The sequence below is a fragment of the Brachypodium distachyon genome, chromosome 1 (genome assembly GCF_000005505.3).
Source record: "Brachypodium distachyon strain Bd21 chromosome 1, Brachypodium_distachyon_v3.0, whole genome shotgun sequence".
NCBI classification, from domain to species: domain Eukaryota; kingdom Viridiplantae; phylum Streptophyta; class Magnoliopsida; order Poales; family Poaceae; genus Brachypodium; species Brachypodium distachyon.
The window spans coordinates 56,436,249-56,463,076 of record NC_016131.3 but is presented as its reverse complement, the minus strand read 5'-3'; the positions used below and the strand labels follow the sequence as shown (position 1 = coordinate 56,463,076).

At 43.3% G+C, this 26,828-nt stretch overlaps 3 protein-coding genes, 1 long non-coding RNA gene and 1 other non-coding gene across 7 annotated transcripts; 3 read left to right on the top strand and 2 right to left on the bottom strand.

Moving 5' to 3' along the window:
* The first annotated feature begins 1,040 nt into the window (after positions 1 to 1,040).
* TRNAE-UUC lies at positions 1,041 to 1,114 on the top strand. Its single transcript has one exon. It is a non-coding gene; the product is annotated as a tRNA-Glu (tRNA).
* A 526-nt stretch (positions 1,115 to 1,640) lies between these two features.
* LOC100844705 (phospholipase A-2-activating protein) lies at positions 1,641 to 12,234 on the bottom strand. The gene is made up of 22 exons (XM_003557551.4): positions 12,073 to 12,234; positions 10,734 to 11,068; positions 10,114 to 10,217; positions 9,721 to 9,789; positions 9,276 to 9,336; positions 8,813 to 8,952; positions 7,908 to 8,097; positions 7,601 to 7,662; positions 7,164 to 7,252; positions 6,734 to 6,806; positions 6,596 to 6,655; positions 6,223 to 6,369; positions 6,067 to 6,105; positions 5,878 to 5,915; positions 5,566 to 5,652; positions 4,863 to 5,028; positions 3,189 to 3,266; positions 2,838 to 2,974; positions 2,666 to 2,742; positions 2,397 to 2,466; positions 2,252 to 2,317; positions 1,641 to 2,093 (listed from the first exon to the last, which is right to left on the bottom strand). The coding sequence occupies exons 1-22, from the start codon at positions 12,118 to 12,120 to the stop codon at positions 1,965 to 1,967; spliced, it is 2,265 nt and encodes a 754-aa protein (XP_003557599.1). The 5' UTR covers positions 12,121 to 12,234; the 3' UTR covers positions 1,641 to 1,964.
* A 2,448-nt stretch (positions 12,235 to 14,682) lies between these two features.
* Positions 14,683 to 16,489, bottom strand: LOC100843838 (GDSL esterase/lipase At5g03600). 3 transcript variants are annotated; one of them, XM_024457551.1, is made up of 4 exons: positions 16,247 to 16,489; positions 15,907 to 16,143; positions 15,270 to 15,821; positions 14,683 to 15,168 (listed from the first exon to the last, which is right to left on the bottom strand). In XM_024457551.1, exons 1-4 carry the CDS (start codon positions 16,299 to 16,301, stop codon positions 14,930 to 14,932), a joined length of 1,083 nt encoding a protein of 360 aa, XP_024313319.1. In that variant the 5' UTR covers positions 16,302 to 16,489; the 3' UTR covers positions 14,683 to 14,929. The 3 variants fall into 3 exon arrangements, with proteins under 3 accessions (XP_024313319.1, XP_024313321.1, XP_024313320.1); XM_024457552.1 differs by having other exon boundaries at positions 14,684 to 15,168; positions 16,256 to 16,489; XM_024457553.1 differs by lacking the exon at positions 16,247 to 16,489 and having other exon boundaries at positions 15,926 to 16,129.
* An 874-nt stretch (positions 16,490 to 17,363) lies between these two features.
* LOC100844400 (plastid division protein PDV2) lies at positions 17,364 to 19,761 on the top strand. The gene is made up of 2 exons (XM_003557550.4): positions 17,364 to 17,715; positions 18,821 to 19,761. Exons 1-2 carry the CDS (start codon positions 17,476 to 17,478, stop codon positions 19,481 to 19,483), a joined length of 903 nt encoding a protein of 300 aa, XP_003557598.1. The 5' UTR covers positions 17,364 to 17,475; the 3' UTR covers positions 19,484 to 19,761.
* A 901-nt stretch (positions 19,762 to 20,662) lies between these two features.
* Positions 20,663 to 21,289, top strand: LOC112269901. Its single transcript, XR_002962142.1, has 2 exons — positions 20,663 to 21,071; positions 21,159 to 21,289. It is a non-coding gene; the product is annotated as an uncharacterized LOC112269901 (long non-coding RNA).
* The last annotated feature ends 5,539 nt before the right edge of the window (positions 21,290 to 26,828 follow it).

The following is a 26,828-nucleotide window of genomic DNA, read 5'->3' as shown; positions in this document are numbered from 1 at the left end:
CGGAGTATTGCTTTTAATTAGCTCCTTTCTTGCTTTTGATTTCGAGTCTTGCGATCCATTGCTTTGATGATAGGTTCATACCAAAGAATCTGATCGCTATTAGAATTCTGGGCTCTTTTGACCATAAAAGACCTCACTCTTATTTGCTTTAAGGAAAAGTTGCTTGGCGAAGTAGGCTTTTCTTTGCTTAGGATCGTGGTGACGCAGTGCAAACCTTCTTTCTTGACCGATCAAGAGGGCTACCGCTGACCAAACGTGCTTCTCTAGCATTGAAGACGTACCGTACCATGCGTTACTATTTTTTTTATATGAATCAACCATCCTATAAAATTTAAGTTCTTCAAATTTGATCCACCTATATGAGAAAAAAAACGGTGAATTGTACGCATATTTTTGCTATTGTTCATGATTGGGTTTATCTTTTTTTTCCAGTGTCCAAAACAAATTTGAAGATACAGTTTTGTAAATTGTAGATGTTACATGTTACAACTAATCAACCTAATCTTCTGAGTTTTTTTTTTTTGCATTTCATGTTTTGCTGGCAGTACGGTAACATGTCCTAAACCACCGTAGATCATGTGACAAAATAAAAATTGGGCAAGGGCGGCAATCATGACCGGTACTCACTCCATTTTAAAATACAAGATGTTTTACCTTTGTCTTAAATCAATTTTTTTAAAGTTCGATCAAATTTATGAAAAAATATACTAACATCTCGTGGTATAGTCATTTGAAGTTATATGTATTGATATATTTTTCTATAAACTTGGTCAAACTTGAAATTATTTGATTTAAGACAAAGGTAGAACATCTTATATTTATGACTACCAGTGAATTAGGTGGGTCTATGCAGGCGAGCAGCTGGTCGACACATGCTACATACAGGTATGGGCCTGTTTGGAAGGCCTGAATTTAGTCCAATTTCCATGTAAATTACATCAACAAATGGCTTTTCATGTCCAAACCTCTCAGAACCACGAAATAGACAGCGGTTCACAGTGTCAACAATATTTAGCTAGAATCTCGCAAGTCATCACAAATCCATTGTCGTCCAGCCCGGTTAGGATACCTGGCTTTCACCCAGGCGACCCGGGTTCAAATCCCGGCAATGGAGACATACCTTTTTTACTTTTGAATCTCTCCTTGTTGAACTTAAAGCTTTCCACAGTAATGTGTTGTACTCTTCCTCCCTGCACACTTTGCTTTTAGTTCGCTGAACTCAAAACATTGCCTTTAACTATCAGCTTTGTTGTACTTTCAGCAACTGCTCTATCTAATTCTGTTACCACCCAGTGCCATTACCCCAGGTTGTGGCAATAAACATCCTGTTCTTTTCTTTCTAGAATATAGGGTACAAGAATTTGTTTACTTTACAGTGTAGGGTAGAAGAAATTCAGTTTCCCGTGGAGGCGGCAGGCTGCCAAATTCCTAATGTGGATGTCAGTGGTCATTTAAAAATAGTTTCTATAGCATTAACACAAATGCATCTACCGTTTTGTAATTTTTCAAACACAGATGTTTTGCTCCCCTCAATTCCCTAAATGAGGCACATTATTTAATTTTTCTTAAGTCAAACTTTTTAAAGTTACACCGTGTTTATATTGATAAAAAAAATCATGTATACTCCAGGGTAGAGGAAATTTTAAGCATGTTGGTGAAAGAATTGATATTAAATATGCAGTGCATTAAACATGGGAACATATTCAGTCGCCAGCGCATAACAATATCAGGGCCATACTGATTTTACAAGGCGCAAACTCTGCTAAATTCTCGCAAAAGCGCTATGGTGCTAGCTCCCCGGACTGGAGCGCCTGTGTGGTGAACTACTAGGACTACTACCAGACCGCCTAGCTGCGCCAAGCACTGCTCCATGACGAGTGATGATAAGCATCACCCAGAACAATGACCCCTCCAGTAAGGGAGAGGCTGTTTTATCTTTCCGACTGTCCGGTGGCGTCACTTTCTCATCGTAGCAGCAGCTCGATATCAGCCCCGACTTCCGCGATCTTCGAGTCCATGGATGCCTTTGCGCTGCTCGCGACGCTCTTCACGTCAAGGTCGAGGGCGATGGACTTCACGAGGCCGTTTAACATCTATAGGGGGTAAAGCCAGGTTAAAGGAAAGCATGTGCAAAGATGGTGAGCAGCAACAGAAATGCACTCAAGCAAAACATTTATTAGGATTCATCACACACACACAAAAAAAATGTTTATTAGGAGGCATCGCATAATGGAATTGTCGAGAAGGATACCAGAGAGCCGATCGCGACGAGGGCCCTGTATTTTGAGTCAAAATCTTGGGTATCGTCTTCAGCAATCTGCGGACCCAGATGAGAAAAGCATGAGTGGACTGCGAAGGGTGGAGTGAGTATGGAGGTCAGAGGGGTAGAGACTCACTTCAAGGGCAGCAGAGAGAATTTGTGCCTGACTTTGCTCATCCTTAGATTCAATTGAAAGAACAGAATAGCTGCAGAGAAATATATATAAATTAGTGAACAACTGGCCAAGGGAGATAATGTTGTAGGGAAATCCGCATTGCTATGTGTGTGTATGCATATTATGTTCTAAAATCATGATCAACGTAGTGCTGCTTATTATGTTCTAACATCATGACCATTTCTTTTAATGCAGAACTAGGTATAAGCAGAATTCAACTAAGAACTTACTTGAGTAAAAGAGTGGCATATGCCAAGTGTGCATTCTTGCTAAAAGATGGCTTGCAGCTTGAGACGGAATCAATAATCTGATATGAGCAAACAAAAGTCAGCCTTCCACAAAAACTGAACAACATCTATCAAATAAATCAAAACCAATAGCTACTTTATTTTGAGAACTAACCTCGGCACAATGTGTTCTCAACCATGGGTGTAAGCATGACTTGTCGAATAAGTTGGTAATTGCTTTGAGGATTGTAAGCACATTCGGTGGATGCACAGGTAGAGCCAGAGCTTTACGAAAAGTCTCCACGGGTACATCTGATAAGTAACATAAGGAAAGATAGTTCAATAAACAACATTAGATAGCAGCACGTTTTGATAAAGAAAAAATAGCAGTTATTCTTTAATGAGCAAGGGAGGTAAATGAAGATAATTAAACTATCTGAGTTTGAAGATAACTCATGACAAGACTGAGGAGATAGCTCGGACAGAAATGACCAAGCAAAGCATTAGCAGACAGCATAAAACTCACCATTTCCACTCTCGATGGTCTTCAGAAGTAAAGTAGCTCCGTCAGGATGCAACACCAACATCCTCAAAAAATCAATAACTGCGAGGTAGAGATGGACAAATTATTCACATGAACCGAAAACAATATACATCGAGAAACAACAAGGTGCAGCTTCAAATATTTGAACATAATAACCCTAGTTGATTCTATACCTGGGCATGGGCAGCCCAACCCGACAACCCAGCCCGAAAAAACCGGGCCGGGCTTTACATCCGGGCCGGGTTCGGGCCTCAGTTTTCAGCCCGAGACAATTTTCGGGCCGGGCTTGGGCTTTAATTTTCAGCCTGAAATAAACCCGTCCGGCCCGACAATGCATCTGGACTGTAGACAAAGCTCGTCCTGGGCCTTCTGGCGGCCAGTCCAGCCCAACAACTCCGCCTATAATTATGTTCCCGAACCCTAACTGCCTCCCAAACCCTGCTCAACTCCTCCCTCCCGCAGAGATCGGTCCTGGCGGCGACCCCAAATCCCAGACCACCACGCAACGGCACCACGGTCTCCTTCCTCTCCCCCGACCACCACACAACGGCCTCCTCTCCTTCTACCGCGCGACGGAGCCACGGTCTGCCTCGCCAAGCGCTGATCTGAAGCCAACTCCCTCCGCCATCTCCCTCAGATCTGAAGCCCACTCCTTCGTCCACTGCAGATCTGAAGCCTCCGGCTGCTGTTGCTATTTCCTTCTTTGTTTTTTCTTTTCTATGAGAAGCTGCTTTGTTGTTTGATGCTACAGCAAGTTCCTCGATGGTATCCATGATGTGTTGACTGTATATTCATGAGTTCGTTCGTCCTTTGTGTGTGTGTGTGTGTGTGTGTGTATGCACAGATCCCGTGTGTGTTCATGTGCAGACCCCGTGTGTGTTCAGTGCAGATCTGAAGTTGATTATGTATACGTGCTGTGATTTTAGTCATCAATCTGAAAATTGTCGGGCTTTTTGCCGGGCCAGGCTCGGGCCTAAGTTTTGCGAAATTTTGGGATTCGGGCCGGGCTCGGGATTTCAGGCTTTGACAAGCCCGGCCCGAGAAATGCCCAGGTATAGTTGATTCTAGGCAACTGCACGGGCCACTTTGTTTTTCGAAAAGGGGATATACCTCAGCCACTGCATCGAAGGATGCACACAGCCCTTTTATTGCGGAGGTTCAAAATAAACCAAATTAAATGATTTGGCATCTTGGTTGGTTGAATATTATGTGAAATCTTTGACAAAGACCGAGGGCTTACGACACAAAATTGTCCTCATCAGTAGGTGTTACAATGACTTTGCTTGCTTTTAACAGCAGGAAAATGATGATTTTGTTAAATACTCCCTCCGTTCCTAAATACTTGTCGCCGTTTTAGTACAAGTTTGCACTAAAACAGCGACAAGTATTTAGGAACGGAGGGAGTAACAAGCATCAAACTTTAGCTCTATAATTCAAACTAGACATGAAGAACAACGTGATCACTGTAATTGGAATTTTCAATTGTAACAAAGAATTCTATTGCAAGTTATAACAATAATAATTCATTTGGAATTACTTAAAGAATTCCAATAATTCCTAATGTATTTATTTTTGATTCAACTTACATAAAAAAAAATTTGCTTTAGTAATCACCAGGTGAAAACAGGTGCTGTAGATTTTAGAGAAACAATGTACCTGGAAACATCATCTGCGAAGGCCAAGATTTCAATATTTTCAGCAACAAAGCCATGTCAGCATCTGCAAGTTTGCTTGTGTGATAAAATGATGTATCTTTCAATACTTTCACTATAGCAGCAAATCTTGAAAACTCAGCCTCGGATAAAGATAAATGTTTTTGTTCCTGAATAGAGAGAAGTCAACTATTATTATTTAATCCTAAATAATACGTGTAGGTTCCATAATGGACAGGATGAATCTACTAAAAGTATGCAATGCCATAGAAAAAAAATCCCATAATTAACTTGTTTGGAAAGGATTGTGATTTTAAACATCCAATGTGGAGCTAATAGATTGAACTTCACTGTGGTCAAGTCCAAGTAAATCCATTCACAACATGCAGACTTTTTTTTAGCTTTGTGCTTGATGAACCACACTCATATGACAGCACTATAGTAAAGTCTTATTCATGCTTCATCACATATGAATCACTTTGAACTTCTATCCTAATAATACAGTCATGATATATCCTGAACATATGGTTAAACTAGGTCATGGGCATGGATGCACCCAGCACATGTCGGTGCACTTGGAATAGGCAGAACACATAGTAATAGCACTAAACTAAATAACTGAGGATGTAACAAAGTCATCAGATTCTAGAAGAAGTATTAAAATTTAAAAATACATTAATTCCACCAAGAAATAGGCTAGAAGTTACCAAGTCAGATGAAAGTGTTGCATTGAACTCTGTAAGTTTCTTTAGGATTCCTTCGAACTGAGCCGTCTCAAATAATAGCATCCCGCTCTGCAAAACAAAAGAAATAAAAAAAAATATGAGATTGCAACAGGCCTTACCACAAGTCTGATGGTAACTTGTTTCTGGTAAGCAATCATCAACAAAGAATTGATCTCTGGGATATTTTGTGTGGGCACGATGTGCTTAAAAGATCATTGTACATGATGGTAGTAGCTAACTTCGAATGTTGATGCATGTCTCAAGTCATTAGATCGACAGGAAGGTGAGTGGTACCTTTGGTATGTGCTTGAAAGTTTGTTTTGGGGCACTACCTGCAAGTATGTATGGAACATTGTGTCACGACTCAGAACAAGCCAAATAAAAAAGGTTAGATGTTTACATTTCATACAGGAGGAGAAAGGAAAGGAAGAAAGTAGTAACAAACCAAATACCAAATTAAATAATGTGTGCATGGATACATACCATTTGACGAAGACGGTTGCCCAGGTACATATGCATTACCTGATGCATAATCAACTCAAGTGTCAACAGCAGCACAAGACTTTCAAATATGTCATTTTTTACACAATTACCAAAACACAAACACACACACATATATATATAAACAAAAATGCTTACCACCAGTATAGGGATCACGGAAAGATGGGTCGGGGACAAAATTGTTCTGGCCAGAATTCTGCAGTATGAATTCTACCACTTGTTGGCGATATGTCAAAGGAAGATTTTCTTTCAGGAGCCATTTGTCTGCAACTGCATACGGATCATCTGCATACAAGCATTCATAGTTGAGATTTTAAGGGTACTAAAATAGCGAAGAGGCAGACTCTCAAGTCTGTGCATGCGTATGCAAGCTGAGAAAAACCTTCACATTGAATGAGCATTTAAATGATGAGTTTTCTACGCTGAACATATTGTAGTACTAGTTAAGTTAGTTTACTCTAGAATCAATAGCAGAGATGCATTAAAAAACCAAGACACATGTGTGATATACCTGATCGATTATACGGTAGTTTCCGAATTGGTTCTCCATCGCCAATGTCAACATTAAAAACTGAAAAAAAAAATCAAACATACTATAAGCAGAAAGAAAAGGTTAACACTAACACACATCAAACGGGAATTAACTTACCGAAATCATAGCGAGCACCATCAAGAACCTGACCTTGAGCAGCATCCCCAGGTCCATCGACCACTTCACCAATCTAGCAATTCAGGTGATAACAAGACGACATCACAGATAAACTCAAATCAAACAGCTATACACATGGTATAGGCATCTGGAGTGCTAAACAGGGTTCAATTTGTCGTCAGTAAATGGGTGTCATTTGCCCTATACTATTATAGGATTTTATGTATGAATTTGGATCAATACTGCCAGAGACATGGAGTAGTGCCTCATGCTTGTATTTTAAGTTAAGTAACTCGATCAACATCAAGAAGCAGAAAACAGCAAGACATTAAACCATCCTCAGCTTTGCAGATTATCTCATGTAATACAGTAATAGAGGTAGCAACTCAAGTAAATAGAATGGAAAGGTCTAAAGCACAAAGGTACTTACTTTATCCCAATTTAGCTCTTTCGCATTCCATGAATAAGCAACACCATTATCCCCTTCTCTAATAATTAGTGTCTGCCCATCAGAGTTTCCTGCTTAGGCAAAAAAAGAAGTTAAACATAACACTACTACGCAAATATAACCCAGCAGATCATGCCAATGCATTATGTAACGCTGGAAACTTTCAGTTACTTCAGATACACAATAAGTACACAACACCAGAAAATTTATAGGAAAGCTATGAATAATTAATTACAAAAGCTTGATCTCATTGTGACCTGCAACATTACATCTACAATCCCATTTTATTTTTAAGCTCCATAATATGCTTGCATTTATTTGATAAAAAAAGCACCCAGCCTACAGAACTCGCCATAAATAGTTGGAGCGTCATGGAAATATTAACACTATGCTCGTGTGATGTATCTGAGATATATCACCTGGAACTTGCAGCGCTTCAATTCCTGGCAAGTCCATCAACTTCAATCCACCAACAGTCTTTCTGTGGAAATAAAATAGAAGGCATACAGATCCGTTGCTTGAATTAGAACCAGTCAATGTATAAATAAAAATAATCACATGACTCGAACTATTAGGGAAAAGGGACTTGACAACACAGTAAACATGATAAGCATCAATACGTGCAAATTATAATATGATAAAAGAATGGTTTTTTTTAGTAGAAGTCAGAAGATGACAGCAAACTTCGCAGAAATACAAAAAAAATCAGGAACTTGTGGGAACAACCTGCTTAGTGTGAACTGAGAAATAATATCGGTATAAGCTGCAAGTTCCTCATCACTGCAGAACCTATTGCTGTCGGTTGTCCATATCCTCACAATTCCATCAGAACACGCAGTTACAACATCTCCATTACCCAAGAATTTAGCATCCCATATGCATCCTGGATGTTCAATGCTTTGAACACAGATGCCATCTGCAATGTATTACTTGACAGTCACATAACAAAGTATATGAAGCACTTAATTTGCATTCTGCTACATACAACAACAACCAAACATAAAACTTCACTATTTTCCACCCACAATACAATTTCCTTACCTACAATAGCACATACTATGAATCCAAACAAGTAATATTCTAAAACAGCCAAAGAAATGATGATCCTAGCTGCATCCATGGCATTTACATATCAAATCACTAGTCCTAGAGCAAGAACAGATTTCCATCATAGATATACATGAAAGAAGATGCAGTGCGGGTTTTGGAACTCCTATGTTCAACATGGAGGCAAAATAAGATTAACACCGACTGACTCACGTCACAAGGAAAACCAAAGAAGCTGATCATGCATCATAGACTAGCCAAAGGAGGAATTAGGAATACAAATACAAAATGCAACTACCTTTCAGTGTGCAGCTAACCTATTTTTTCTCGTGAAACCCTACCCAATATGTTTGAGGTCAAACCGTCAAAGTATGTGTTATCTTTGCTTAAATAATCGAGTCCCCGCTTATGAGTTATGAGGAAGTACTATGACAAAGTAGGACTGTTCATTTGTTTCAAGCAAATACTGGACAGGGCCAAAGGAGAAACTGGTTTTACCACAGTTTTACAAAAGTTTAGACTTTAGACTTTAGACAAACCAGTTGTGAAAACAAGAATTCTCCAAAGCATAGAAAATAAATTACCTTTCCATATCTTGACTGACCGATCTTCACTGCCACTGGCAATTAGACCAGATGAATGTGCATCCACAGAATATACAAGAGAAGTGTGACCAATCATCTCCAACAGGGGTTGGCCAGTTAATGCCCATAATTTGATAGTTCTGCAACCAAAACAAAATATCATGTGTAATCAGTAAACAGATAGTAATTATAAACTAGAAGAACATGTTGATGCACATAAATGTAAGATGATAATAAAAGGTAAACAGCCAAACAGCTGGCCATATTTTTCCAGCAAAACCCATGCCAGCTCTCTGATAAGAATAGGTTCCATAGCAATTCTAGTAGCAATATCAAAGACTAAACAAAAAAGATCTTAATTTACCAAAAAAATAGAAAGACTAATAATAACTTCTACCATACTGTTTTATCCTTTCACTCAGAAGCAAGTGGGGCTAGTTAGATGAGTAATTTAAACACTCACCCATCGTGTGACGCAGAAAGTATACCCATCCCGGGCATCTCTGCTAAACATCGGACAGTATCTGCATTGCAATAACATTATTTCAACAGGTCAAGTATATGGGATTGAGGACAACAATAACACCTCAAAACTGAATACACAAAATAAAAGGAAACCACATCCGATATATCAAAAAGGTAAGGTTTAATAATAGACTGACCAAAGATGGTTACTGTCTTTCGCTTTAAAAACACAAAACCTTCTGCGACAGTGCACAAGAGATAATTCTCAACAGAGAAAACTTTGTCTTGATTGCAAATGAAAAACCCTAACTATATAGCTGAACGACATATATAGATAATGATGAAGTAAAAGTGCAAGCTCAAGACACCAGAAAAACAGATATTCACAATCGGTTCATGCCAAAACTTAAAGCACCAGTACACATTAGGAGTAAACAAATAACCTGCATGTCCAGAGAATGTATGTAGACAGGTCCTTCCTTTCCAAAGTTTAATAGTGGAATCACTCGAACCTGTACGAAAGGGGAGAAAGGATAAAGTATTAATCAATAATTTGTAAATTTTGGTTCAAGTTATTCGAGGATTTTTTATGAGATATTTGATAATTCATCCTTGAAAACTCTGGTAAGCATCAGGGCCAGTGTGCTGTAGTTGTGACCTGCTGATGTGCATTGGTTTGTCATTGTATATGTTGATATTTTTTGCTATAAGGTTAGTCGAGCTTTAGAAAGTTTGACAGTCAACACAAGTTACGTGCCCTATATTTTGGAACGGAGGGACTAGAAAAATAAGAGTAACTAGTAAAAATGGAAATGGATAGACATAACAGAAGGTACCTGTAAATAGTTCTCCCGAGGGCAGCTTCAGAACAGTTTGCACTGCAACTTTATGAGCTTCCCAAACCTCTACAGCATTGCCATCTCTCCACCGTCTTAAAGTACTGTGCATAATAGGTATGTCAGTGTGGACAGCAAGAAGCCAACAGCTATAATAGATTAATAGGGAACTTGTTCATTTATTAGCCTGTGATGTCATTACACGAAATGATCCAGCATAAAATTATTCATAGACATGTATGCCTATAAAATACCTAAGTATAATATTAGCAAACTTTTTTTATCAGGGACTCAGTGTAGAAGAAACAGAAGAAGCATATGTGCATTTGTGCGAATGAAGAAATATAAATGATCCAAAAAGGGAAAGGTAATGAAGCTATTTTTTTTTATTGTACATTATGACCTCTGCCGAATAACTACCTCACAAAAATTATCTGCTTGCCATGCTATTACCAACATAGTACAACCTTTAGTCTAATAAAAAGTGGTTTACAAGTTAAAAAAAAAGAGACAACCCTAGGATGAAATTAGCACAAAAGCAAGCAATCAAGCAAATGTATGATGAAGCCATATGCAAGCAAGCTCTACATAGGAATAAAACTTATCAGAGAAAAACCTACCAATCCATGGAGGAAGAGATAATGTCACCATTGTTATCTATAGCAAGGCCAGTCACTTGCGAACTGTGCCCCTTCATTGTCCCGGCAACTTCTCCTGTACGCAAATCCCATAGCAACACCATTGTATCCATTCCACCAGAAACAATAGCTCCTTCAGGAAAGCGGTCAGAACAGGGGACCCAAGCCAATGGGCCCACGAAACTTGAATGGCCCACGAGTGTCTTAGCAAGAACATATTCATGCTTCTTTTCAGGGTGCTGTGTCCAGAATCTCACTGTCTTGTCTCTTGATGACGTGGCAACCCCAGCATCACCACAGATACAGATGCCACGAACCTATATGAAAAGCATAGGCAAGTCAATCTTGAAACAAATGTGTGGCGAATGTAGCAATAAGGAGGGTCAAACTTCTTGGTTTGAATAACCTAATAATTGCACAAAGCAAGGTTCAAACTAGCTAAAGTCATGCAGGGATGTGCTCTACATATGCGAAAGAACTGCTGCCAAATTTCAAAAACATTGAATAATAATCAAGCAATCCACGGTGATCACCACCTACAATTTTCTGAATGATTATTACATATGTAATTATTGATTCACGAGAAATGCATGCTGCTTTTAGCAGCTTTGCATATACATGGACATACATAAAGAGGTATGCTTTCTAATAAAATCTGTATAGTGTTTGGTATTCCGATGCTAAAAGCTGAAGGTTACAGTTGCGGCCAGAAAACCGCTGATAAATAACCAGAACAAGACATTCTGGATGGATGGACATGAATGAATCCCTGAAATCAGGACAACAATCGCAACATTGTGGAATTTCAGGTGAAACGGAACGAGTAACCAAGTAACACTGATGATTCCTAGTCAAAATCTACAACGACACCGATCATCAGACACCCGTCAGCTATAATTCTCCCCCTAAAGCTCTAAACGCCCTAAATCCCACTGCAACACACTGAAATCGCAAGTAGAGATACTACAGAGAAGCGGGGGCAATCGGCATCTACTAAGCATGCCTCCCGACGGAACTAAAACTCGCACGGACACTTGAATCTACGACTCACGGGGAGGCATCGAACCGAGGGAGCGAGCGAGCCAACTGAACCCGCGCAAGCAAGCTAGGTCGAATTACGCGAACCCGCGCCGCTCTCCCAACAAAACCCGGCGAACTAGCAGATCGCGACGGCACCACACCCGCCGCAGGCTCGAACAGAACCCGACGGCGATGGGGGTGGAGGGGTGGGATCGGTTGGGACCGGGGAATCGCGCAGACTTGGAGAGGAAGCAAAGCGGGGAGAGCAGGTAATAAGCGGAGGGGGTAAGCGAGGGCTTACGTCGTCCTCGTGGCCGGTGAGCTGCGCGCTGAGGTTGTATTCTGCCATGGCTGGCTGGCGCCCGCCGGCGTCGTGCGTCGGCGAGAGGGAGATTGGGCGGAGGGAGTCGACGGGGCAAGACGAGCCGGCGAGTCGAGACTGACACGATGCCAACTGCGAAGCTCTCGTTGCGAGGTTATTATGGAGGCTGGGCCGCGCGGAGTCGCAGGTGGGCTTCTTACAGATGGGCTTGATGGGCACAGAGCAGTTTGGTGTGTCCACGAACCGTGAGTCGCGCAAAATTCCCCTAAAAAAAAAACGAACCGTGAGCCTTCGCTCAAAAAAAAGAAAGAACCGTGACACCTAACCAGAACCGTATCTCTATCAGCTTTGTGTGCCAACGGAGAAAGTCTTGGCCGCCGCCGTTTTCGAGTCTGAGTGTTCTTCTCGATACGATGGAGACGTCTCTATTTAGAAGATTGGTCGTGGTTCTTTTCTCGTTCCGGTGTAGGCGCAATTTAAGTTATGAAGTCAGTGGTTCTGATGACACGTCTTTTCGTGTTTTTACTTGTTGATTCATTGACGGAGAATCAGTTTACTGCTCGTCTTGTAAGGGGTATTTTTCGCCCATGATGCGTTTAATGATTTTAGATTCTCATCGTTTGAGGTGGACGACACATGCAACTCTTCAAAACCTTTGAGGTCTGTTCAACTTGCACAAACGTGGTATTCTACAATTTTGTCCATGAATACACGGAGAAGCATCAAGATTTGAAGGGTATATCAAAGAAAGTTTGCTTCGAATGGGTACAATAAAGCTTTTAGCTTTGTTGATCGTTGTTTTGTGTTTGTGTATGGATCTTCTGTACAATTACTATTTGTTTCGCGATTCAATAAAGCCGGAATACCATGATTTAGATTTGGTTCTCAGACAAACTTACGAGACTTTGAGTAGATCCATACAGAAGCGGATGCTCCAAAGCATCAAGTACTACCGTAGTATAGTATATGAAAAGAAGGTTCTCTGCACTTGGCACATCTTATGCTAGTTGCTGGTGAACTGCAGTTTTTTTTAGAAAAAAAAAAAGAGCGAACATGATGAGCATCCCATTATCATCTCTGCACTTTGCACTACTCCTGCCCTGCTGCCATGAAAGTGCATGCAAAGTGAATTGCACGGAACCACCACATTTCAGTAACTTGTTGTGAAAATCACCGTTTTTACTAATTTTCACACAAAACCACCGCAATTCAGTGAAGTTGTTGCGCATAGCACTGGTTCGGTCGATTGTGACGTATAAACACGTTTGTGACCGAGTGAAGTTGTTGCGCATAGCACTGATTCGGTCGATTGCGACGTATAAACACGTTTGTGACCGAGCAGGCCCACATGTCAGGTTGACTGGATCGAGATGGCGTTAGCTGTGTCAAGTTAGGTTTGTCCGGCTTGTACTCTTGAGACCACCACCATCAATAACTCCTCTCCGGTCAGAGGAGCAAGCAACAGCAGCACAGGAGCAAGCAGCAGCGGCCCTAGCAGCACAGCAAGCAAGCAGCAGCACAGGCGCATAGCAAGTAGGCAAGCTCCAAGAAGTGGCCGGCAAACATCAGCACAGGCACCGCCGCCGGTTGCTTCTTCTTCCCCAACGTGGCCATCCCAGCCTCCCAGGCACCAGTTGCTTCTTCTTTGGCTTGGTGGCCGCGGGCTTAATCCGCGAGAGGGAGGCCAGGCTCCATGAGAACGGGAGGAACGTCGGCGTTGTCGCGAGTCCGGAGTCCCTACGGCTCGCAGAACGGGTCACGCGCGCGCGGCGGCTGACTGACGTTAACGCTGTCCGCCCCCTCTTCTCCCCCCAGCTCTCCCTCCCTCCTTCTTCTCCACTTCCGGCGAAGCCGCCCGCCTCGTCCCTGGCAGTGTGGGCGATGGCGCGCGGGGTGGCAGGGGCGCCGCAGGGGCTGCAGCAGAGGTGCGCTAGGCGGCAAGGGGTAGCGCGGGGCGGCGGAGCAGCGGCACGCTGGGCGGCAGGGGCCGCGGCGGAGCAGCAGCGCGGCGCGGGGCTGCAGGGGCCGCGCCGGCACAGTAGCGGCGCGCAGGGCTGCAGGTGGCATGGTCAGGGCGTCGGGCGGGGACGAGACGGCGACGGGATGAAGAGCACCGGCGGGACGAACAGGAGGAGGAGGACAATAGTGGGGCCCGCAGTCAGCGGGAGAGGAGAGAAAGGCTTGGACACCTGACGATCAACCTGACATGTGGGCCCGGTCGGTCAGAAACGCGCTTATTGGCCGCAATCGATCAAATCAGTGATATGTGCAACAACTTCACTGAATTACGGTGGTTCTGCACAATTTACTCAAATGAATACACGCATCTAAGACAAGAGATGGAAGCGTATGCAAATCTGCTGCCGCTTGGTCGATACTCATTGTCATCCGATAGCTAGCTGTGGCGCCAGATGCGTCATCCAGCTGTTGAAAGTTTTCCTTAACGTTCCTCATAAAATCTGAAACAAATTATGATCTACTAGAAAAAACTATGGGACAAAAGCTGTAACGCGTCAGTTGATTTATCTTCCATCCTCGTTTGATTGGATTCATGCATGATACCAGTGTCTAGCCGAAAGAAACCTAAAATGCAATTCGGTTCAAATATAATTTTCAGAACATTACCAAAATAAGGACAAGATAAGCCTTGTTGACTCATGACCAACGAACAGGATGTGTTGACCAAAACGTTTATGCAAATCCAGAATACTCGCCTAGAAATCAACTCTAACCTGCTGAACTAATTAAACAGATGTGGCACCAACGGGTGCCCAGAACCTAAATAAAATAAAATTTTATAAAGACTACTTGTGTATATATCTAGCTAATGATGGATCTAATTGAGCTCTAGGAACTTCTTGATGGGGTCTTCCAACTGCTCCATGACAATCTCCCATCCAGCCTGCGTGGGGTTCATCTCGTCCCAGTAGAAGTACTTGTCGGCATTCTTGCAGAGCGTGTAACGGAAGTCCGAGTCGGAGTCACCCATCTGCCCACAGTACCCACTTGGATCCGTGCTCTTGCAGCATGGCGCCAACCTCTCGTCGAAGAAGCTCGACACCTCAGTGTTTTCACCTACACATGTATACGTTAAAAAAATATGCATCAGTATCATGTAAAGTTCAAAGCTATAAAGCGCATACAACAGAACTGGAGTAGCTAGTAGTGTGTAGTACCCTCAACGATGTTGGTGAAGGCCGTGTGGAGGTCAATGATGTGCACGTCATCCATCGCTCTGAGCTGCCTCTTGAGGTCTCTGTTCTGGACCGACGCGTAGTTGTTGCCTCCGCGGTCGCATCTGGCGAAGCCGCTCGGCATGGTCTGCGACGGCGCGCAGCCGATGGGGGGAATGTTGTTCACCAAAACCTTGGCTACCCCCATCTCCTGCAGTCGCTGCACGTTGCTGACAATCTCCGTCGACACGTTCTTGACGAAAGCACCGATGCCGATGTTCATGCCACCGGCGTCGCCGACCAACACGTAGTCGTTGCCGGAGATGGCGATGAGGGCGACGGAGTGCTGGACGTGTTTCCTTGAGATGGTTCCATCCACGATGAGGGACTCGAGCCTGTCGACCTGGTCGCGGAGGGTGGGCACCGCCTTGTTGCTAGTAGGCGCCTGGAACACGTTGGTTCCACCGACGGCGAAGGTCATGCCGGACTTGTCCCATGTGTTCTTCTTCGTGAGCTTGTACGCAGGAGGTGCTACGGCGAGCCCCATGATGTTTGCTGCAAGGATTAAAGTATGGCAGCAGCAATTATTAGCTTATTAGATTAGATGGAATACATAGAAAGTAGCTCGATCTAGACGTACCAACGAGATCAGATTGGACCATGTAATTGGAGAAGCGGCCGGTGGGGTGCTCGCGCCCATCGGTGAAGGAGCCATACGGAAAGAACCATTGGCGTGTATCCTGGTTGACCTTGTCCGTGCCCAGGACGACATCCACCAGCGGCTGTCGTGTGTTGCCGTTGTCACCAAACGAGTCGCCGAAGACGAAGAGGTGGCGGAGACGATCATCAGGATTTGGCCGAGAGTCGACACGAGCAGCTGTACATGTTTTACACATATGGTATATTAGATCGATACAGAAATTAGCGAGAGCAAAATTATCGAGATAAGCTGGGCAATAATTAAGGAGACAGGAACAGACCGCACGTACCATTGAAGGTGACGAAGAAAAGGACAAGAATCGAGACGATCTTCATGGTGGTTTGCGTGGAGGGAGAAGGGTCAGTGGTGTCGAAGATTGTTTCTCAAAAAAAAGTTGAAGATTGTGGGAAGCTAGCGGCCGGTATTTATTACAGGCCGGAGGTGTCGTAGCGCAAGGAAATTCATCGACATAGATTTCTGGACTCCACCGGCATCCGGCCGACCTGTGATTGCGGACTCCACCGGCATGATTCATCGAAAAAATCCGCGCGCCATAAGGCTATCGTATTCGTAGTTGGAGCGGTACACGGCAGAATTAAATCGATGGTATAAGGCTATCGTTGCGAGGTTATTACGGAGGCTGGGCCGCGCGGAGTCACAGGTGGGCTTTTTACATATGGGCTTGATGGGCACGGCGGAGTTGGGTGCGTCCACGAGCCGTGACCAGTGTGGGGTTTGCGTGTTCCCGTGCTTTTACGCCTTCCGTTTATGTTCGGCTGCTAAATTTCTCAGGAGTGGTGAACTCAGCTTTTTTTTGTTTGGACGCCGTGTAGTACTCGCAATAATTCACGCTACGAATCTCAACCACTGGCATCATTAGTGAGCTTGCACAATACGATGTTTTTTGAATTTAATTTTCCGCTCACCACAGTTTTCTTTATCACAATGGTTCTGAAGACGTCTCCTTCATAAAAGTGGTTCTCACAGTACTACCCAGTGCCTTAAACTACCAAGCTAGCTACGACGACAGCCCACGCGGCAGCGGCGCCGGCCAAGACGGCGGCGGTAGTTCCATGAACCAGCAGCAGATGATCCCGACAACGGAGGCTCTAGGAACCGGCGGCGAGGCAGGCCTTCCGGCGGCGTCAAAACCCTAGCCGCATGATTCAAAGAGGAAAGGAGAGTAGTCGGGCAGGAGCAGTCGGGGGCGCGTGGAGACGATGTGTTGCGAATCTGTACTGCGCCAGATGTACTACAGACGGTATCTGTAATGGAACGGGCCAGAGCATGATACGGCCGAGGCCTATCCTTACTTTTGCAAGAGGCCCAGCTTACTTTACTATCCGGCCCAAGCCCATTCTGGTAGTTCGACAGAAACAAGAGACAAAAAGACTCTGGATACGCCTCCCTCCCCCTCTCGTACGCAGCCACGACGAGCACAAGAACAAGCCTCTCGCCGCCAACAGCTGCCACTGCTCGCCGACGCCGCCAGTAGTGCCCCGAAAGGCCATGGAAGGGGAGGAGGAGATAGGGCTCGTCCTAGCGCGGGCCTCCGACCTCCGCTCCAGGATCTCCGCCTGCGCCGCCGCCGCCGCCGTCCGACCCCAGCTGCCGCTATTGGGCGCCGGTGAGGACGAGGAAGAAGAAGGCGGCGAGGTGGAGGGGGGAGATGAGGACGCGGAGGTGGAGAGCCTGGTCGGCATCAACGACGCGCTCGAGTCGCTCGAGCTCCAGCTCGCCTCCCTGCAGGTCCGGTTCTTGCCTCTGTTCCTTCGGTCGGTAAAGATGGGGTTTTGTGTTTTGCTCTTCTAGCCTTCTGCCGTACAATTTTTAGTAGCTGGTTCTTCTTTTGTGTACTAGATTGGTCGCTGGTATGGTAAGTTTGGGGTTTATGCAGTACAATCCTTATTTAGTTGTCCTGTACAGTGGTATACTAATGACCATGATGGCTGCGTCTCACTTCTGAGTTCTGACCGGTCATGACCACGAGTGAAAATGTGTTACTGTTAGTCTGTTACTGTAAGATAGGGTTTTTCTCAGTCCTATCAGCAATGCTGGTTTACTATTTATAGTTGAAGGTAAAACCGTATAAGTATAGGTAGAGATTTCTTTGTGAACATGAATGAAGAATAGCGACCGGGCATTAGACTGTGGTTTTCATGGAGAAAGAGTTTGTAGCTCTGCCCAGCACACGGGAAGTTTCAGTTTTCAGTGTATTACAAAAGAGGGGGCACTTTACTGTGTGTTGCACAGGATGGTATTTTTTGATATGGAATTGCCATTACAAAAGAGGGGGCATAGAGATGCAATCAATGTTGACGTGAAAATTTCTACTTTCTAGTAACTGAACTGTGAAATTCTGCTGAATTTTGCTCATGGTATTGCTGGTTCAATCCCCCATGACTTTTCTGGCTGCACAAAATCTCTACTGTAAGATAATAGTATGTGGCATTAACAAATTTAGGCAGAACAGGAACCAGGGTACTTTACAATTTTATAGTTGCCACTGATATTATTACTCAATTGCTTATGAAGAAACTATTTTAGCTCACTTGTTACTTGGTTGGATGGCACTTGCCACACTAAGCTAGTTTTCCTGCTGACGCTTGTAACTGTGAATATGGGTTTTGCCTTGATATTATTACTCAATTGCTGCTGAAGTACCATGAATATGGGTTTTGCCTTGATATCTTCGTTGCATATTACTCCATGTGATTCTGTTCTTGGTTTGTTCACCTCTTCTGCCACACTAGACTTATAGGACTGAATTGTTTCCTACACAAGTTTATACTTTTGTCACATGCTTCTCTTTTGGAAAAAGTGAAGTACCTTAACACCTTAATTCCACTGCCAGGACCTCCAACACCAGCAAAGATATGAGCGAGAAAACATCCTTGGCCAGATTGATCGCAGTCGAACATCCCTCCTAAAAAAGCTCAAAGAATACAAGGGAGAGGACTGTGAGGTGATCCATGAGGCTGCTGCTTTTGCTGGTGAGAAAATTGAAAATGATGATGGTCTCATCCTACCACCTTACTCGAGCCATGTGACCAATTCGTTTGTGCTTGATGATCTGTATCCGACAAACTACATGTCCAAGTCCATGCACTCGCCCAGTGCTTTTGGTTACTCTAATGGCACGACTCAAGATGGTACAAGGACGAACGGGCTTGAAAACAGAAGCGCAAGCACGTCGAGCCGCGGTTCACGGGGAGGAATCAGATCTTTCATCGGATGGATGGCTAAAACAGCAGTCATGGTTGTAGGCGCCGTGTCGATCATGAAGGCTGCTGGTTACAAGACCACGATAGGGAGGGGCGGCATAAATCTGGATATCGCAGGTCTTTTCGGCAAAGAGGCAACCAGGACAAAAGAGCAGGTTCCTACTCTGCAATGTCCTCCTGGGAAAGTGCTGGTGCTCGAAGATGGCAGGGCACACTGTGTAGTGAAGGAAAGAGTCGAGATCCCCTTCGGTGCCAACCTCGCCTCCCCAAGTGCGAGCTATGGCTTAGGCTGAATCTGAAATCGTCCTGTGTGTGAATATTAGGATCTAGCTAGCTAGCTAGCCCACGAGGCTGTGTAGGAACTGCGACCACTGAGTTCTTTCTTGTACAATGCTCTGCTTGGATCTTTCTTCCTGCTTTTAGCGCCGTTTATCGCTCACCGTAATGTTTCGAGCGTATGTACCATGCAATCTATTAAATTGTTCCTTGTCGTCATGGTGAGCTGAACTCTACGTACTAGTATGTTATGGTTCTGAAATAATACCAGTAGTATATCATTGTTTCCATTTCATCTGTTGACACATGAGTGACGACACTCTTTTGAGCCCTAGCTCGTTGTATATTCCTGTTGCTGATTAGTGAAAGCACAACAAATATGAACGGTACTTTTATGCCCCTGAATATCTTGTATCGACACCTGAATTCATTATTAGTTATTATATGTGTTTAGCATCTTCTGTTCTTACATTTTGTAGCAATGGCTCAGTCCTGCCAGCGTCGGACCCTTTGATTTAGTACCTTAGGAGCTTGCATGGACCGGTACACGCAGCTATGAAGTGTGTCGGATCATGAGAGTAAGACACCATTCGGGTATGTGAGGCATGACTACAACGGGTATGTGAGACACCGTTCGTCTATGGGTTGTACTACCTCATAAGATGCCCTGTCAAATGTATAGGTTTCTGACTTTTGTGGTGGAACTGGAGGTCGAGAGCCCGAGAAAGTGGCTCTCAGTGAGAGTTTCCGAGCAGGGCTTTGACCTGGTGAACATTTCGATGTTGCAGTCGACGCTAGATGTAGGTGGTCCAACCGATTTTCTCACGTTCCACTTGAGGATGTGACCACCAGAGACACCGCTATAGCTTCCCTGGGCCAGGGCAAGAAGGATGATTGCCCGGGTCCAGAGTATATGTGTATGCACTATTAAGGAATTTTTTGACGCACACTAACGCGCACTCCTAGGAAATTTTAAAAAGAGAAAAATACATTGCTGCCCTATCAGCTTGTGAGAGTATGTGCAGATTGGTCGTCGTACATGAAAATGTATGGAGTATTAAATGCGTCTAACTTGACAATTTTGTGTGCAGATGATTAAAAATACATTTGATAGCTGGGAGCATACACTAAATGAGTTAGCTCAGTTAGCTTCCTCTTGTTTTTGGCTAGATAATCTGGTGAAGGATGCCCGGCATTCTAGTTTTGCAAATAGCCCCCTCGAACGTTTCAGTTCCAACATCGTCCATTATCCCCAAAACGAAGCCGGAAGACTGCTCAACTGCTTCATCCTTGCGGGCGTCAAGGGGTTCAATGCCGGCCGGGGATCTAGTGGCCGGTGGTGAAGCAGAAGCGGTGGCGGAGGGGGAGAGCGGCCAGAGGGTTTGGGCACGAAATCAAACAGGGAAGAGGGCCTGGTGGAGGCGGCGGAGCCCATTGACAAGGAGAAGGGGAATCGAGGCGGCGGAGCTCGACCAGAGAGAGGAGGAAGATGTCGCCGATTCCTTGCCCGTCGAACCAGCAGGAAGACCCGCGGGGAACGTCTTCTTGCTCACAGAGCACTCGGAGCACTTGTGCTCCTTCGTCGGCGATGATGTGCTCACAGAGGTAAAGCAATCACCAATCTAATTGTATTTTCTAGATCAATCTAGCAATCGGCGATTCATCTGTTTTCCATTTTTGCAACACTTGCAGCTGTTGTTTAGCCGATTGGTGACTGCGTGGTCTTCCCGGGCTTGCTGATCTACTCCAGCCGTCAAACTTTCAGGTGTCATTTCTCTTTCTGTTGTAAACATGTTGCCTAAGAAGCATTTATCTTCTTCTTCTTTTTTCCCGAAAGGAGAGCGTACCCTGACTCTGCATCAATGCGATGCACGCAACTTTTATATCATTGCAGTCACAAATAGAGTTCATAATTAAATTATTCAACTCAACATGACAGCAAGCTAGGGAAAAGTGCTCCTTCTGACCTATATATTGTCCTGGTGTCGCTTCATAAATCAATTAATTGAGAAAGAAAAAAGAGAAAACGAGTACATCAGTTAATTGAATCTCCGAAAGAGGAACATTAATTAAGTTTGCATAATCCTAGGTCCTCACAATGGTTGTGTCCATATGGGATGGTTATTACATATTCGAAACATTGTTCTCAGTGTAATTAATGAGCTATGGCAATGCCCCATATGTTAAAACAATACTTAGTTTACGTTAGTCGAGAGTACTTTCCAAATTTGCGGGCGATCGATTGTTTCTGTTGGTATGTATAAGCTATTAATGGATCATCTAGATGAGTAACATATCTTTGGTGTTATGTTTCATTTAATAAGAGTAATCTTGGCGTCCGTGAAGAAAAAGCTCGGTTTACTGTAGTATCACATGAATATCCTATTGAGGTTGTTATATTTGGTTGGTGTCCCCGTGCAAGCAACAACTATTGACGCTCTTTTCAGTGGAGGTTCCACCTTTGGACGCAAGCTAATTTAATGAGCAGACCTCATGTTGTTAGTGAATTTATAATGCTTGACTGACAATATGTTAGTTAAGACTTTTTTTATAAATACCTGTTCCTCTTTTCATCCTGGAGATCAATGCAATTCGTTTCTCTTGAATAATTGTTATGTTCTTTACTGTAATACCATCTGATACAAAAATATTTAATTTAAATTATTTTTACGGAGAGTTTCAAAATTTGCGGGCAATTCTGTGTGTGTTGGTAACGGTGTGTATACTATTAATGGATCACTTAGATGGGATTCATATATTTTTAATATTTTTAATTCTGTTATCTTAGTAGCTTAATGGCAAAAGTCATTGGCCTCCATTAAGGAATTTTTTTTTAGGTTTGCCATAATATCAACTGAATCTGACATTCAGGCTGTTATTTTTTGTTGGTGCTCCGGTGCAAGAGACTGATGCTTGTCTCTTGAGTCGAGGTTATATCTTGGAGATCTTTTTGCTTTCAACTAGTTTAACGAGCATACGAAGCTACCACCTCCGTACACGGGTTCGATCTCTGTGCTTTTAGTGATAGTCCTTGGATCGACTCACTAGCACACACAGTTTCAAGATATAATATCATAGAACAAACGTCTCAACATTATAACGCATCATCCAGAATTTAAAAATACTTACAAACTCGCATAACCTCATGGGTTAGATGGAAATAAAACAATTGTTCAACAGCGGAAAACGGAAGATACAAGGGCTACATCAACACCACAGTGAGAGCGTGTTGGAATATAGGCCCGTAACCCGAAGAACCAGAATGTACTCTTACTCTTCGTCGGAGCTTTCTGCATCATTAAACGATGTAGCCACTAGGATCAATACACTGAATGTATTGGCAAAATCACTAGGAGTTATAACAGAACCTACCAAGTATATGCATAATGTGGCGAGGTGGGGTTCAAAGCTATTTGCATAAAAGCTTAGTTGTTTAATCCTATCTTTTAATCAAATAAATTTTATCACTATTGGACATGGGGTAGACACACCCATGCTCCTATTAAACTAAGGACATTGAGTAGACACATCAATGCTCCTAAACCCAAGTTCAAACCATTCATTTTATTAAGAAATTAGAATGAGTGAGACTTTCCTTACAGCTCCACATCCAGTTGCTCATAATTGTCCATAACCGGGGACACGGCTAAGTATTTAGTTTTGACACTCTCGAGAGTTTGTACACATTCCCCACAAGAAACCGACGGGTTAATCCGTTGCTGTCCTCAGGGTAGAGTAGCAACGGCGTCGATTACGAGATTTTCAGAGGTAATTCCCTAAACCACGAGAGAATCACGCTCCCCCTACACATGCTATCTCAGTACAATTCCTCGGGTCTAGGTTCATACAACATACTCTTGTCTCGCCAGAGCCCATTTAGCATTGTGGTTGTACTGGAAGCTACTAAATAGGAAACTAGTCCAGTCTCGGTTACCCCAGGTGGCATTCCACATTTGCAACGCAGGCGCTCCCCGAATCCACGGGGAGGCGTCCATGGATGATCCTTCCCCGAATCCACGGGGAGTCGACTCAGAGGGACCCATAGAAATGGACCTGACGCTGCATAACCTCAAAATTCTCAAAGCCGCCCACCCAGGATGGTTCATTGAATTAATTGTTTTGCCTTACTCTAATAAAACATTTCATTTCTCCATAGGCATAACAATATCATAATGTATTAATTTCCCCCCACGATACTACCACAGCCTAGCATTCAACTACAATCGATGGCAATTTGGTAGCAAGGTAATGGCAACGGTAAAGTACACTACCTGGGATTTATAGCTAGCATAGAGGTACAAATAATATTCCTAATGCAACTAATAAAACGACTCGTGCATAGTAAAAATATTTGGAAGATGATCAAAGTGAACTTGCCTTGTCCAAGGTTGTGGTAGCTCTCGCACTCTTCGCAACAACAAACTTCACAATCCACACAATCTAAAATTAAAAGAAAACACACAGACACACACACACAATAAACATGCTATTCAATACAAAAACATGCTATGATGCAATTGTCATGATGATGCACTCTTAGGTTGGTTCTAAATGCAACATGTTTAGTTTCTGTTTTAGAAAGCCTCACAAAAGATTTGGACAAATTATAAGCTAACAAAGAGGTAATTACTTTGTATGAAACAAAGATGAGCTTTAAATAAAAGCTTATTTGATTTTTGTAAAGCTTGGAGCAAGATTAAACTTGTGTGGTAATATTATTTACAAAATAATTTCCCCTCTGGTCCTAATGGATAGAGAGTATACTCAAAATATTTTTCAACAAGCTAACATGCTCAAAACTAGTTTGAAATAATTCATTTGAATATTAAACCATAATTAAGCATTTTGTAATTGGCTTCTAGTAAAGTTGTTCAAAGTCAAAATTAAACTATGCCAAAAGATTCTGCAAGTTGTGAGGATTCCAGAAAGGTATAAAACTCCAAAATTGGTCAAACGGTTTAAAAGATATGATGATTTGAAGTTCGAGGGGCTTTTCTGCAAAGTTACCATTTAATTCGGCCGAGAAATAAGTTTTAATTTTATACGGGACACGTGGCAGCGCGGGAGTGGCCCGTACCGGTTCGGTTAGTGTTCTAATCTTGGCCGTTCAATTGAGATCTGACGGCAGAGGGGGGTTTGGGGCTTACCGGCGGCGGCCAGGTCTCCGGCGATCGGCGGCGGCAACGGGGAGCGGCGGCGCGGCGTTTCCGGCGACTCTTCGGGCTCGAGAAGCAGCGGGGCGGACGCGGCTCGGCGAGGCGAGTTCGGTGGTGGCGGCGGCTTCCCTCGGGAGCGACGGACGTGTCGCCAAGGACGACCGGAGAACGGCGGCCGGCGGTGGAGCTCGGGCGGCGACGTCGACGGGGCTGCGGAGCTCCAAAGACAAGACGAATCGCGTCACAAGCTGCGCGCGGCGTCTCGGACCTCTTGGTTGGCCGGCGGTGGGCTTGAGAAGGCGGCGGCAGTGGCGGAAACGGTGAGAAATTACGACGAAACAAGGGCGTAATCTCGCTCGAGTGGAGGGGGAAAAGAGAGAGGGGGTCGTGAGTTTCAAATTTTTTGAATACCAAATTTGATTCAAAGCTCCAAATCAATCCAAATAAATTGCAAATTTTTTTGTAAAATCATATTTTCATATGATTCACTTTTGGGACAAGAGTTCCCTCAAAATAAAATATTTTAAAATACTTTTGCTTATAAATTAGCCTTTAGGGCCTTTTAAACTATCAAAATAATTTGTTTTTCAAAACAAATTCAAAAGCCAAATTATGGGATAGCTTTATATATGCATTAAACCCCTTTTTATGCCGAAACCCTCATGGGTTAGCAATTAATCAAAAGCAATAAAAAAAAGGTCAAAATCAAATAAAAGCATTTTTGTAAAAGGGTTTTCTGGGTTAACTTTGGGGTTTTAAATGTGATTAAATGCAAAGGTGCTATGATGCTTATGAGATGCAATGCATATGTAGAGTTTTGAAAATTTGAGATGTTATAGCTTACCTCGTGCAGTTAGTGGAATTAATAATCTTCGACCCACAATATTGTAAGTAGGAAATTCTGTTAATACATACACCCCTTTTTCATCCTCAAGAGTTTCATTTTCCAACAAATAAAATACATGGATTATTTAGTCAGAAAGAAAACACGAGCAGTGCACAATTATATGTAAAGCTCATACCTGTAAAACAAACTTCATGACACAAGACCCAAAACATAATGAAGTCCCGATATATCCTCAAGAGTAGCATACATGCATATTGTTGCATCCAAGAGGTTAAATACAATAGTCTAAATAAACAAAATTAACTAGTGGAATGTTTTAACGAGAAATATTATGATAGCAGAGTTAACCAGAATTAACCTAATTAAGTCCCTATATATACGATGAGCCAATATCATGATCTTTTCCACTAGAACAAGACTGTGGCGCACACCAATTGATACATCATTTCTCATGTGAGGTTGGCCTACACCAGTACTGTAATATCTCAAGTACCCAATCGTCTCTAGGAATCTCTTGTAGTATGCCGTCCAGAAAGAACATAAGTCCACTGGTCATAGCCAAACAGATTGTCAACAACAAAGTCATTACCACCTGAGTAGACCAATAATAGTGAATCCTCCACATTGTGCTCAAAAGTTGAGTTAGTACTTCTGTTTCTCTCAGGTGTCTCCTTTGTGATGTAAGGACTTTGCAGTCTTGCATAGTTCTGAAGGAGTAACTGTAACGACGACGGTGGTATCCTGTACTTGATTTCAAGTTGGTGGTGACGAAGGCGCCAGTAGTGTGAACTTGGGTGGTGAAAACGTGGTTCCAATGTTTGCTGGGGCACCGATGGTGGTGGAAAAGAAGCGGTGGCTGATGTGGAAGTAAGTGAAGGAGAGGAATCCCTTTCTCATGCTCGGTTAGTGATTAATTGGTGGACATTGCTGGTTAGAGATCACTGTCGGCACAACTCCATGGTAGCCGGCCCTTCTCATTCTCATCAACTGGGAATTATGGAAGGGACAAAACGTACAGGAATCTCCCACAACAAATTCATGATGCCGGATGCCCTCATTTTGTCAAAATTAAAGAGCAAGCTAGAAATTGGGGATTGCCGGTGCTAAACCTCTTGGGAACTTGTTGGGAGAGTAATCTGGTTCTTTTGTTCTGCGGTGTTGCTGGACCCTTTGTTGGATAAAAAATCTCCTTGCTTAATTAATGAAAAGGCAAAAAAATCCTACCTATGTTTCAAAGGACGAAGAAGACAATAATACTCCATCTAGCATTGGCAGGTCGACGACCCAGCAACTTTTCTTTCTACTGGCCGAGGGATCGATTCTCTCCTGGATATGCACTGTTAGAGTAAAATCCTGATA